Source organism: Rhamphochromis longiceps, linkage group LG8, assembly GCF_057381845.1.
Source record: "Rhamphochromis longiceps isolate RC_006_pf linkage group LG8, R_longiceps_female_GT1.1, whole genome shotgun sequence".
Lineage (NCBI taxonomy): Eukaryota > Metazoa > Chordata > Actinopteri > Cichliformes > Cichlidae > Rhamphochromis > Rhamphochromis longiceps.
Genome location: NC_140564.1, coordinates 20,135,197 through 20,149,497, shown reverse-complemented (window position 1 = coordinate 20,149,497; position 14,301 = coordinate 20,135,197). Strand labels below are relative to the sequence as shown.

The 14,301-nt window shown below is 40.2% G+C and overlaps 1 protein-coding gene across 1 annotated transcript in view; it reads left to right on the top strand.

Annotated features, from left to right (window-relative positions):
* The window catches only part of lrp2b (low density lipoprotein receptor-related protein 2b), a 43,481-nt gene extending 29,390 nt beyond the window's left edge, over positions 1-14,091 (top strand). The window contains exons 62-78 of the mRNA XM_085417324.1: positions 1,853-1,990; positions 2,149-2,271; positions 5,980-6,108; positions 7,677-7,808; positions 7,916-8,041; positions 8,505-8,648; positions 8,891-9,056; positions 9,214-9,342; positions 9,877-10,097; positions 10,193-10,375; positions 10,725-10,844; positions 12,066-12,153; positions 12,314-12,378; positions 12,503-12,665; positions 13,298-13,361; positions 13,487-13,618; positions 13,936-14,091. Of these exons, the coding sequence (XP_085273450.1) occupies positions 1,853-1,990; positions 2,149-2,271; positions 5,980-6,108; positions 7,677-7,808; positions 7,916-8,041; positions 8,505-8,648; positions 8,891-9,056; positions 9,214-9,342; positions 9,877-10,097; positions 10,193-10,375; positions 10,725-10,844; positions 12,066-12,153; positions 12,314-12,378; positions 12,503-12,665; positions 13,298-13,361; positions 13,487-13,618; positions 13,936-14,091 (2,279 nt within the window). The remainder of the gene's footprint in view (positions 1-1,852; positions 1,991-2,148; positions 2,272-5,979; positions 6,109-7,676; positions 7,809-7,915; positions 8,042-8,504; positions 8,649-8,890; positions 9,057-9,213; positions 9,343-9,876; positions 10,098-10,192; positions 10,376-10,724; positions 10,845-12,065; positions 12,154-12,313; positions 12,379-12,502; positions 12,666-13,297; positions 13,362-13,486; positions 13,619-13,935) is intronic.
* The last annotated feature ends 210 nt before the right edge of the window (positions 14,092-14,301 follow it).

The window sequence follows — 14,301 nt, the reverse complement described above, 5'->3', positions numbered from 1 at the left end:
CACCTTGGAATGTGCAGTCTTTTGCGCTATTGGGGGTCTGGGGACCCAGAACCGGTCAGTATCTGGTGTGACCACCATTTGCCTCATGCAGTGCAACACATCGTCGCATGGAGTCTATCAGATTGTCAATTGTGGCCTGTGGAATGTTGGTCCACTCCACTTCAATGGCTGTGCGAGGTTGTTGGATATTCGTGGGAACTGGTACACGCTGTCGTATACGCCGGTCAAGCACATCCCGAACATGCTCAATGGGTGACATGTCCGGTGAGTATGCTGGCCATGCAAGAACTGGGACATTCTCAGCTCCCATCTGCCCTGAACAATGTGAACCATGATTCATCCGTGAAGCGCACACCTCTCCAACGTGCCAGACGCCATCGAATGTGAGCATTTGCCCACACAAGTCTGTTACGGCGACGAGCTGGAGTCAGGTCAAGACCCCGATGAGGATGACGGGCATGCAGTTGAGCGTCCCTGAGACGGTTTCTGACAGTTTGTGCAGAAATTGTTTGGTTGTGCAAACCAATTGTTCCAGCAGCTGTCTGGGTGGCTGGTCTCAGACGATCTTGGAGGTGAACCTGCTGGATGTGGAGGTCCTGGGCTGGTGTGGTTACACGAGGTCTGCGGTTGTGAGGCCGGTTGGATGTGCTGCCATATTCTCTGAAACGCCTGTAGAGACGGCTTATGGTTGAGAAATGAACATTCAATGCACGGGCGACAGATCTGGTTGACATTCCTGCTGTCAGCATGCCAATTGCACGCTCCCTCATTGCTTGTGGCATCTGTGGCATTTTGCTGTGAGACAAAACTGCACATTCCAGGGTGGCCTTTTGTTGTGGGCAGTCTGAGGTACACCTGTGCACTACTCATGATGTCAGATCAGCATCCTGATGTGGCACACCTGTGAGGTGGGATGGATTATCTCAATATAGCAGATGTGCCCACTACCACACATTTGGACTGATTTGTGACCACTGTTTGGGAGGGATGGTTATATTGTGTATCTGGAATGAATTTTAGGTCTCTACGTCCATCCCATGGGGAATGGGAGCAGTAACAAAGGTGTTGCGTTTATATTTTTGTTGAGTGTATGTCTGTTGATATGTTCCTCCAAGGTAATGTAACCAGAGTGGCTTCATTTGCTGTTGATGAAAGCTGCAAGCCATCCGTGTCTTCACTTTCCACACTTGGATTTATTCCTGTTTGCCCAAAGCGCCTCTGAAATGGTAACAGTGGGAATTCAGAGTAATTGCTGTATCCTTGTCTCTGTAAAATATGTAACCATACACTGAAAGAAAAAAAAGTCCCCTCAGCTCTTCTCGCATCCAGCAATCTCAGATTGTCTGTGATGATTGAAGAAAACTCTCTGCCGCTTGGACCCATCTGTTTTTGCCTCATCACTTGGTTCCCCTATGCTTTCTCTGCATGTCGTCCTTTGATTTCTGGGAACATGTCAGTTTTTGTTCTTCTGGTTGCCATGCAGCAGCAGCAGCAGCAACAGCAGCAGGGCTGTGGAAGGAAAGTGGTAATAACATATTTGTAGAAAATAGAAAAATCTACCCACCAGCATGTCCAAAGACGGCACAAATCAGAGAAAAGTTACCAGCGATAATTCAAATAACTGTGGCATTAAAAAGAAAGTTAAAAGAAGTGGACCAACTTTGAAAAGGGGCAGCTTTAAGAGAAACAGTGACCAGAATGGTGTGCAGTGCTGGTTGGTTTTATTTCTCCACTGATATATCTCTTTAAGAAAGACAGTTTAAAACACGACCTTGGTAAAGAAAGGAAAATAAATCAACTGATTTTAGTAATAATGTGCAAACTATCTCTCTTATTTTCCCGATCTTTCCAGCTACTCGATACCCTGGAGGCCGTTACTGCCCTGAGCACCAGTTCCAGTGTGCGAACCACATCTGTGTGAACCAAGGCTGGGTGTGTGATGGCATTGATGACTGTGGGGACAGATCTGATGAGCAACTCAACTTATGCTGTGAGAAGCTTGTTATTTATTTTTATGTATATCTATATAGATAGGTAGATAGATGTGTGAGTGTGTATATATATGTGACTTTCTTTTAAATGAAAGTCACACACACACACATAGATATAGACATTGGGCTCAAGTCGCATTTGCTTGTGTTTAACCAGTGAACATCACCTGTGAGATGCCATCTCGGTTCCGCTGTGACAACGGCTACTGTGTCTATGCTGGAGTGCTGTGTAATAAGAAGGACGACTGTGGAGACGGCAGTGATGAGAAAGAAGACCTCTGTATGACTCCCACTCACACATTCCTGCAATCTGCATATTTTAGCATGACTAAAAATTTACATTTAAATGCACAAATCTGATCAGTTATTGGACGTAATTGGACGTAGAGTAATGGAAAAGGACAGCTGAACATTTGGCAATATAGAGGGATAAACATTGATGTTTTGTAGTTGCCCTCTGCATAAACTATGTTTAGTGTACTGTGTAAATATATGGTGCCGTGAAAAAGTATATGTCCCCTTCTCAGTTTTGTGTTTTTGCATATTTTTCACATTTACATCTTACAGACAATCAAATTCATTTTAACGTTAGACCAGCCAGAGGAAGTACAGAATGCAGTTTATACTATCCTGGCCCTTTTCCTGTCTTCCTCCCCAACCCCAGCTGATTATGGCAGATGGTTGCCTCTTCCTGAGCCTGGTTCAGCTGGAGGTTTCTTCTTGTTAAAAGGGAGTTTTTCCGTCCCACTGTACCACAGTGCTTGCTCATAGGGTCACATGATTGTTGGGGTTTTCTCTGTTTTCTTTGTGTTATTTTAGGGTCTTTAGCGTGCAATATGAAGCATCTTCAGACAACTATTATTGTGATTTGGCACAATATAAATAAAACTGAATTGAACTGAAACTCAAGAGTACTGGGGTTATGTAAACACTCCAGCATAAAGAACAAACAACAACAAAAGAATAACGTTTTGGAGTGACCCAGTCAAAGTCCAGACTTAAATCTAAAGAAGCAACTTGAAAAACATATTGCCGCTTATCAGAATTTATCTCTCACTGCCAAGGGAATAATCACTTATTAGGTTTAAAAGAAGGGACAGAAGGTCATTTTTTTTCCCTTAACCATCATTTGAAAATAGCATTTTGTATTTATTGTGTAGTGTTAACATTTTTTTGTGATCTGAAACATGTAAGTGTGACAAATATGCAGAAAAAACAACAAAATAAATCAGAAAGGGGGGAAATACTATGTGTGTGTGTGTGTGTGTGTGTGTGTGTGTGTATATATATATATATATATATATATAGATATAGATATATAGATATATATATTAGGGTGCAACGATACACAAAATTCACGGTTCGGTTCGGTTCGATACTTTGGTGTCACGGTTCGATATTTTTTCGATACAAAAAAAAATGTTCATGCATTTTTAATTTGTCATTTATTAAAATTATAAATATATATTTTAACACAAAAGTACAGTTTTTAAATTTAACCCTAACCCTTGTGCGTGTTGTTTTTTAGCTCGTCATATTGCAGCCACAGAAATTCTTTTGTCCATGAAACCATAAAGCTGCACTTTCTTTTTGCCTTATAGTCTGATTTGTCATAACTTTTCTTTGGCTGTCACGTCTTCACCCTGACCTGTCTTATTTGGCTCAGCAGAACTAAAATATATATCTGTCTGTGAAGGTTCTCAATCATCCAGGTCATCGTAGTGAAATATATATCCTGCCGCACTCACATAAGCTCAGCGATTCTCTGCGCGATCAACCTCTCACATGTTTAAGCTGCGGGAGATTTCACTTGTCATGTTTGCATAGTAAGCTAACAATTAATAAGACGATGTCAGAGGAATTGGTGCACAAATTATCATCACTCACAGATCAGTGCTGTCGCTCTCTATACACAGTTCGCGCGATTGCAAAGTGAAAGCAAAAAAACAAGCGCAAATTCAAACACGATTTCAATATGTCACATATTGACAGTGGCTCACCCAATGACATAATTACCCAGCTACATTTCTGAAAGAATGCAAAAGCATTGACATATATTTTTCCTTCCTACAATAGCCCGACAGGCAGGGGAGAGATAGCCCCGGGACGTCGGGCTAGCGATATTGCGAGCCCTGTATCTGATTGAGGAATCACTCATCTTTGGAAAAGAGAGTTTATTACAGAGAAATGTCTCTTTCCAAAATAAAAGCTATACTATCCGCTTCTTCTGGGCTATATTCTCAGCAGCATATTAAACATATCAGGTCTCCATAAGGAGAATCCTGTGCTAACAGCTGTCTAAATGACTCGGCTAAAGTTTGTAGCATCCATGCTTGTTGTTTTTGTCTTTGCACTAGGATGATGTCGGTGTAAATGTGCAGTCATATTCGTTGTGTTCCCACTAGTGCTTTCAGGTTAATCTCGTTGAAATAACCTTAACGCCACAACACGGCAAATCTCCGTTAATGAGCTACCCTATACAGAGGGGCTAGACGGCCAACACGTTAACGAGCTAACTGCGCTAACACACTAGCTCCCACCCATGTAATTGAGCATTGCATGGCACATCCAACATACTGTTTTACTTTAGTCCATGACTCGCTTACCTTCAGGGTCATACGTCACATGAAAACCAAAATAATTCCAAACGCCAGATCTGAATGAGGGTGGGGAGGTCCACTTCTGTCTCGCTAGCTTGCCCTGCGCTCTTCCTTCTGACGATGCTGTCTGTGTTGAGCGCTCAGTGAATCTGCGTTCGACTACTCCGCCTAGGCTGCACTCTCGAGCCTAGGCGGAGTAGTCAAATGCAGATTCACTGAGCGCTCAACACAGACAGCATCGTCAGAAGGAAAGTTGATAAAATAAATTACAAATTTTGTATTGTTCTTTTTTTTTCTCCCCTTTGGTTTTCTTTCTTTCTCTCCCCCTCTTTCTTTCATTCTTTCCCCCTGTCCTATCCCACAGTCATGTCTGTCCCGTTTGCAACTGAAAATAAAATAAATTCATAATTATAATAAAGGTCAATCAAATGGACCAATATGATGATCCACTTAAAATAAATCCTCTTGGCATCTTTCTTGGCCTCAAGACAACAATTCTGATGGCTATAGATCCAAACGGGACACAAAAAAAAAAAAAAAAAAAAAAAAAATTGAAAAAAAAAAAAATTTGAAAAATTTTTTATTGTTCGATACATATGCGTACCGAACCGAAAGCACTGTATCGAACGGTTCAATATCGATACGAATATCGTTGCACCCCTAATATATATATATATATATATATATATATATATATAGATATATATATAGATATATATATATATATATATATATATATATATATATATATATAGATATAGATATATAGATATAGATATAGATATATATATCATTCCTTTTTGTATGTGAACATAATCAGATTGCATATTAGTTTCAGCAAATGCACCTCTTATCATGGGATTGTCAGGCATTAGTCCAAACAACAATGCTAATCCTGAACTTTCCTCTTTAAAGCCAGTCAAATGGGAAATCCCAAAATGACATCAGTGCCTGCACAGGACACAAAGCTGAAACATAACAAGGATAAGGAATAAGTCTGTTGTATGGAATTGTTACACAATCAGCTTAAACATCAATCAGAGCAAATTATTTTGAGAGGAGATTAAATAGTTTGGTTCAGAGCAGAGGTGGACATTGGCTTGCTCATCTAAATCCACTTGTTTGTTGGCAGGAGACAGTAAAGATGTGCAATTCTGTGATACACAAGCATGAGTGAAAGGCGTATATGTGCATCACGAAAGCATGTTTACGCTTTAATCTAGTGGGAGGAGTTGTGTTTGAAAATTTAGAAGTAAAGAGCTTCTAGAAAAAGCTCTGAATTTAATCTTAGATAAGTGGAGGTGACGCTTTCAGAGGTGGGCTGTATACCCACTCAACCATTTCTGAATACTTGTGCTGATGATTCATCTTGACTGTGTCCTTCACAGGCCGCGAGCCCACACTGGCCCCCTGCACACTGGAGGAGTTTAAATGCACCAACGGACACTGCGTGCCCCTGCAATATGTGTGTGACCACAATGACAACTGTGGAGACCGCACAGACGAAATGGGCTGCAGTAAGTGCCACAACAAAAGACTTCTTCAGCTTCCTGGCAGGAGGACAGCATCGTCTTTTCACTTTAACTCAATGGCTGGAATTAAATGTTCCTGGGAAAAAACAGCATGAATCCTTTAGGACGAGTGATGATGGTGTTTTCACGGAGCTTTAATAAAAGATTTACGGTGTTTTGGTTCAGGCAGAAAAACGAATCCAAGCATTATATTGACCAAAACAAAAACAAATGTATTGTGCAATCAGTAGGAAATATGGCATGGATCTATGTAAAATATTACATAATTGAGATTATGTGCTCTTCTACAGAAAGAGGAGATATATTCTCATAATCAGAGAGAATTATAGGATAACAGTATTATAACTGTTGTCAAATTAATGAGATTTTTGCACAGCACAAATATAGATAATTACTTCAATATTCTAATGAAATTTGCCACCCAGGACATAATAAAAATCATCTGGTCTTTACTGGGTCCTAAAATAACTTAAACATAACCAGACATGAACATCAACATGACATGGTCTCATTATTTATTTAGCAAAGGTTAAGCTAAAGAAGCAGTAAGAACTAAAGGCCATCATTTAACAGCTTTTAGACCCACTTTTATCAGCAATAGTAATCATTTTCTGTATGAGTTTATTAGTCTTTCACGCCACTGTGGAATTTTGTCCCACTCTTCGTTACAACATTGCTTCCCTTCATTGAGGTTTGTGGGCATTTGTTGATGCACAGCTATCTTAAGGTCCCACCACAGGATGTCAAACTGGCTGGACTTTGGAGTCTTTTCTTTTTCAGCCATTCTGTTGTAGATTTGCTTCATATCATTGTCCTGTTACACAACCCAATTTCAGCCAAGCTTTATCTGTCAGACAGAGGAGTTTGTGGCTCAATGACTGCAACATGCCCAGGTTGTGTGGCTGCAAAATGAGCCCAGATCATGACCTCTCCACCACCGTGTTTAACAGCTGATATGCTGTGTTTGTTTGTCCATGGAAAAACATCTTGTATGTCAAAAGGACATTGTTCCTGAAATCTTGTAGTTTATTCAGTTGTAACTTTGCAAACTTGCAATGTCCTTTTTGTAGAGGAGACTGTTTTTCGGGCACTTCCATAGAAGACATACTTGTTCAGTCTGTTTCTAATTGTGCTGTCATGAACTTTAACATTTAACGTGTTAACTGAGGCCTGGAAAGTCTGAGAGGAACCTCTTGGGTTCTTTTGTAGTTTCTCTGAGCACTGCAAAGTCTGACCTTGGGGTGAATTTCCTTGGATGTCACCCTTTTAAAACACTGGCAACTGTTTAGCTCTTTTAGTGCTTTTTTTAGATTGACGGGCAGCAGCAGTTCCTACTCTGAGCTGATGTCTTTCTTCCTAGCAGTGCTCCCAGCCAGTAAACTGTAAAAACATCTGCTTCTATCGAGGTGCTTACACATATGTTCAGTGATGGTGAATACATTTAACCAGATTACTGGGTTATATCTGAATTAATCTGCCTGTGTAAACTAAGCCTATAAGTAGCTCTTGCGTGTGGCTCAAAAGCTGTTTTTTGCACGTTGTCTGTCCTCCAGATTTTGGCCTCGATCGCAACTGTGACGAGAATCTGTGCCAGCATGAGTGCACGAACCTCGATGGCACAGGCTTCATCTGCTCCTGCAGGCCCGGATACACAGTGGACCCAGACAGCACCTACACCTGCCTGGGTACACACACTCATACATACATGTTTATGATAAATATACATGTCTAGTTAAATATCTGTTGGGTAAAACTCACACTCCTTCTGATCCTGGCTGGTGATTTTTTTCAGACATCAATGAGTGCGAGGTGTACAGCACCTGTCCTCAGGTCTGTAAGAACACCAAAGGCAGCTACGACTGTGAGTGTGCCCCCGGCTACAGGAAAGTGGGCAATGGCAAAATGTGCGAGGCTGTGGGTAAGAAACCGCTGGGTTTTCTTTGGAGCTGAGAAGACTTCACAGCTACTGAAATATATTTTTGGCCTCATTACAGTCTTCTTTCTCATCTAAGTGTGAAAAACAGATTCATCAATGATTTAATGGTGGGTCTAGTTAGCAGGCATGCCTTTTCTCTTGCTAGATTTGAAACAGCAAGAATGCTGTTGTAAGTAATAACTGTTGTTTCTATTGCTGTTAAAAACTACCTACATCATTTATACATTTCATATATTTTACAATGTATATTTTATAAAAAGACAAGTAGATGCAGGCCATACTGATTATTTTATTGGTGGAGAGACTCTTAGAAACTCTTAAAGACCTCAGAGACCAGCCTGTGCACCTTAATGAAATGTCTTTAAACAATAAGAATACACTTTTGATTGGTTTTTATATTTTTCAGTGACAAAAACATGTAAACATGTATGTGTGTGTCCAACAGGAGCAGCTCCCATGCTGCTTCTACCGGAGAACATTCGTATCCGGAGGTTCAACTTGCAGACAGAGGGCTACCATGACTTCATCGAAGAACAGGAGCACATCATGGCTCTGGACTACGACTGGGACCACAACAACACAGGATTCAGTAAGATATCCATTGATTAACATCAGTGCTGTGTGATACTATCGATCTGATACCAAGTAAATAAAGTGCCAGTATTGATGATATCAATACTTTTGACCTATAAAGACAACTTGTGTTGGTATTCAGGTCAGTATTAGCATTGGTATCGATAGTTTGACCATAATTAAGACTACCTACTATAAAAACCACATAGTACACCTGGGTGCACACAAATTACACCAACAACAAATGTGTTTTGTCAGGTATGGTGTATTTCACTGTTGCTGGTAAAGACGCTATGCCAGGCGCCATAAAGAGAGCATACATACCATCAGTGGACGATGGCAGTAATAACATCGGTGCTGCTGTTGATCTCGGCGTCAAATACATCACCAGCCCAGACGGCATCGCTGTGGATTGGGTCGCCAGGTGAGTTTACCTGATTACAGTAGTTCAGTGCTCTAATGCCTTAATCCTAATCCAAATTTATTAAAATATATTTTATTTACATTAAAGTTTTAGGGGGTTTGCCCATAAAGCACCAGAATGTTTTTCAGCTCTCTGATAATTTTGTTCCTTTTTTAAGAAACCTTTACTGGGCAGACTCCAAGCTGCAGAGGTTAGAAGTGGCCTTCTTGGATGGACGCTACAGGAAGCACCTTGTCAAGACTGACCTGGGTCACCCATCTGCTGTGGCTGTGAACCCACGACTGGGGTAAGATTGCACCTGTGTTTAGATTTTCTAAACACAGGCACACAGTCTGTTAATTTATATATCAAGCACAAAAACATAAGAGAGGAGCTCCCAGAAACACACATGAGTCAGTGCATATACAACAGAGTCACATAAAATCACAGAGTTCTCACCTCTTACACGCTAAATAACGACAGTATCTTTTATGCCAGAACCCAGTTTGCACTGGCCCATATTAGATGTTATTAGCGATTCAATGATATACCTTCAAGAGCAACATATGAAGACTGTACAAATATGAAACATCACAGGACTTCTGTGTTTGCCAAGATGACTGTGATTTTGTATTTGTGGACATAAGCAGAGATATCAGCTGAACATGCCGAGGTGGAGGGTCAACTTAGCATAGGGGGACTGGTTAGAAACCCTGCATCAGTATCAGTGTTGGCCAAGATTTTCAAAATACTTGTAGTTTCAGAATTTGTAGCTGTCCTGGGAAATCTCAATGAAACGGTCTTAATGAGCCGTTATTTCATGTCCGTCATGTTGCTGCAGAATGCTGTACTGGGCAGATCGTGGGACCACAGCCAAAATTGAGTGTTCCTGGCTTGATGGTCAGGAGAGAAAAGTTCTTGTGTCTGATGGTCTTGGGTGGCCCACTGGCTTGTCAGTCGACTTCACCAACAATGACAGAATCTACTGGTCAGACTCCAAGGAGAGCCGCATAGAGTCTATTCTGCCATCAGGAGAGCAGCGTAAAACGGCCGTGTACATAGGTGATCCTAATTTCCTAATCCATCGTTCATATTCCAAACGGTTGCTGTTACTGGAGCTGAGTAAAACTATTCAAACATTTCTGCATCTCTCCCAGATGTAAGGAACCCCTTCAGTGTGAGTGTATTCGAAGACCATGTTTACTGGAGCACTCAGGAAAAGGGCGAGGTGTTTCGACAGGACAAGTTTGGCCAGGGTGACAAGATCAAGCTGCTGACTGCTGGACCCTGGCTCACCCAGGTCTCTGTGTACCAGCAGCAGAGATACAACACCATAGCCAGTAAGCTGCACACTCTCTCACATGTCCACAAATTGTGCATGCAGGGTTTGTTTGTTTACAGTGTGCAAAGCCTCTTCATTTGTATCCATTTTATTTCTGTGTGATATTACGTTAATAGTCCATTAAACGTCGTGAACATTGAGTGCTTTGACCCAGAAGAGCTCTTTTATGTTTTTTTGTGTGTTCAGCATTAGCAGTAATGTGCAGGAAAGTGGAAGAAGGCAACCATGAATAACAGAGGAACACATTATTATTCTATTAGCCACAACTGTAAAGAGAGGAGATTGCCTGGACAATGATGGTGATGATGATGAAACATGAAATATATGTTATTTATTTGTTTTTGCAGTGAAGAATCCATGCAAGGGAACCTGCAGCCACCTGTGTTTGCTCCGACCGGGAGGGTACAGCTGTGCCTGCCCCGAGGGCACCAGCTTCATCCCAGGCAGTAAAACTGAATGTGATGCAGGTGAGAAGAGGAGTTTTTTTTAAATTTCCTCTGTCCTTTTTAATAAAATAGTAGGCATCATGTCTTAGCTGGGAGTGCCAGCAGCTCAAGAGACAGATCATCTGTCAGTCGGAAGGTTGGCGGTAAGACTCCTGCCTTTTTTTGTCGAAGTATCATAGGGCAAGGCACTGAGTCCTGAGTTAAAAGTTCTTAGGCATAGGAAAAAGAACTTGTGTGATTGGATGACTGAGTTCTTAGACTGCTCAAATTAAGTAGAAAAGGATTAGAAGTATTAATGCATCAATTCATCATCAGTTGTTTGTTTTATTCTGTGATCTTTCCTGCAGCAATATTGACAACCTTTTATCACTTTCACTGTTATCTACACAGCATCAAATTAACACAGAGTTCAGTGAAGCTGGTGGGACTAAATAGAATAGATTAAATAGATTTAGTAAACATGTGTACTGTCATAAAATCAAGGGCAGTGTTAACTCAGGCAGGCTGTGAAGTCGAGCTCAACCTCATTCGCAGCAGATCAGCCAATTTCTGCTGGGGTTCACATCAGCTGGTAGCTAATAGTGAGGATAATATTATTTCACCATATTGATGTGACATTTTTACTGTAAATGTATTCAGACTTTTATTTTGTGACATTACTGTAACACGTCCTTCCACAGCATGTCTTTTATCCTGTCTTCCTTCTCACTTCCTGTTAAAAGGGAGTTTTTCCTTCCCACCGTTGCCAAAGTGCTTGCTCATAGGAGGTCGTATCCTTGTTGGGTTTTCTTTGTATGTATTATTGTAGAGTCCACCTTACAATATAAAGAGCCTTGATGTGAGTGTTGTTGTGATTCAGCACTGTATAAATAAATTTGATTTGAATTGAATTTTTATATTAGTGTTACATGAACTGAAATTTTGAGCAGGTGTGAGAGACCAACAGTAAATGGGAGAAAGGATAAAGGCCACTGTTCTGCCTGGTTCTGCTTGTAGTTTCTTCCCACTGTCACCAAGTGTTTGCTTAGAAGGGATTGTGGCTTGGGGCTTCTTTCTAATATTGTAGTCTTTACCTTACAATATAAAGCACCTTGAAGGGCCTGTTTTTTGAATTAGTGTTACATAAATAACTAAATAAAGTGACTAAATTAAGCTACACCGTATCATCAGTACTGATGTCTCAGTAATGATTGTTTTCCTGCCATAGCACAGTAAAAACCTCTCAATGTTATGATTGTTCAGGGTTTGATCCACCACCCACCATGCCGCCTCCCTGCCAGTGTCAAAACGGAGGCACCTGCTACTTTGATGACAACAAGGCTCTCTGCATGTAAGATTGTCTTTCCTTTTTTTTTTCCCTGCCAGCTGTCAAAATAAAACATTGGATTAAATTGCTGTGTTAATGCTGGTGTTAATGTAATGTCAGTGAGATAAAGTTAAACCATTGGCAGTGTTGGAACTGTTATGTTAGTGGTTTGCTTTTTGTACAGATGTCCTTCAGAATGGAAAGGAGATTTCTGCGAGATAAGCGTGTTCCATGTGATTGCATCATCAGGTATGTTCGATTTTAATTAAAGAAAAATAAGATAATAACAAAATAAAAATGTCCTTCTAATTCTAACGAGCTTCTTCATACGTCACTTCTTGCCTGCTTGCCTGCCTCTGTCCCTCCCTGGCAGTTGGAATAGCCATTGGGGTAACGGTGGCGGTTGTGGCTCTGCTGGTTGCTCTGGTCTATGCTGCCAAGAAGAAGTCGAATCTGGCCGAGAGTTTGCGGAACAACTTGCCAAGCATGCCCAAAATGCCCAGTATGCCATCAATGGCTAATTTTCCAAACTTCAGGTAAGATCGGAAAAGTCAGAAATTAATGAAGTGTAACATTCAAACACTAAAACTGGTTTTGTGTTCAGGAATGAAAGTAAAAAAAAACCTCTAATCTGACAAAAATAATAATATGGTTTATAATTTTTTTCTGCTTTTTGGTGGGGAGAAACAATACAATTGAAAATTCACAGATAAAAACAAAACCTATTTTAGTATCATTTTAATCAGAACTTGTGCATACTGTTGGATTAACTGTTACAAAAACATTAAAAAAAATATTTGGTAATTACCGGTACTGTTAATTTTGAGCACCAGTTCCACAAACCTTACACTGCGTGATGGTCTAACAACAAAGAAGAAATTCATAAGTAAACTTAAAATCAAATGGGAAAGTAAATAAACAGTAAAATCACAACAATGATAAATACGCACTTTTTTTTTACAAAATTTTATTACAAATATTAAAATAATAAGAATAAGAATTCATATTTCATTTTGATATATTTTAACATTTTTATTCAATATTCAATAGCACTCTGAATAAAAATGAATATAAAAGCAGATCCATTCATTGTATTTAAAGGTTGTTGACAGAGCATTATCAGAATATGCTAGTATGATATTTACATCCAAATAATAATACTTTGCAGGAATGGTTCAACCCAAAATGGCATGAAAAGAGAAGACAATGAAGGCCTGCAGAATGGAGAGGCGGTCAGTAGCAAAACAAAATATATTCGTTAACTGTTTAAAAATGCTTTGTGAGATTTAATACAGATTATACTTTCTTATCCTGTCTATGGTGATCCATAACGCTAATGTGTGCTGTGTGATGTCAGGTCCCCTGTACGTCCGTATTCACGGTGGAGACATCAGGGAAGAATTTTGAGAACCCAGCGTATGAAGGTGGAGAACCGCTACCCTCCAACAACTTGCCTAAAGCCACCTCCGCTCCTATGGCAACAAATGAGGTGAGTAAACAACAACACTGCTCTCCTGTGGACTTTGATTCCTCTCTATTCCTTTTTATTTCATGTCTGCGTCTAACAATTCCCCTATGAATTATGCTCTTGTGCTCAGACTTTGTGTATAAATTACATTTCAAGGCTTTAATATAAACGTAGTGCAAATCTTGTATGTGCTGTTTATTGTGTTACGTAACTGCATGAAAAAAGTAAAGTACCTTTCCTCAGCATCATATTCTTGTATTAAAACACTGCTCTGTGATCTGGTGGGTTTTATATTTTGATGAGCTCTGTCTCATGACCCTATTTTTTTCCTCCCTCAGGAGTTTGTTGAGAATCCCTTATATGGGAAAGAGGCTCAAGCTGTGATTGAACGCATAGGAAGTGATTCCAAGCCTGAAGTTTCCATCGAGGTTGCCATCACATTCATCACAAATCTTCGCAGATTAGTTTCATTTGAGCGAGTCGTAACACATTGAACCCTTACAAAAATTGCTTTCAAATCTCGCTCTGATAGTCTTATTTGTTTTATTGTGTGGTGATCATTTATTTGTTTATTTAAATCTCTAAACTTCTTCTACTTCTTGCATTTTTTAGGAGGATTTTGGGATCCCAGCATATGGCTCTGGCGTACCAGCTGTTTCGAGCACGCAGGTATCCACAAAGACAGATGTCAGAATAGTATTCAA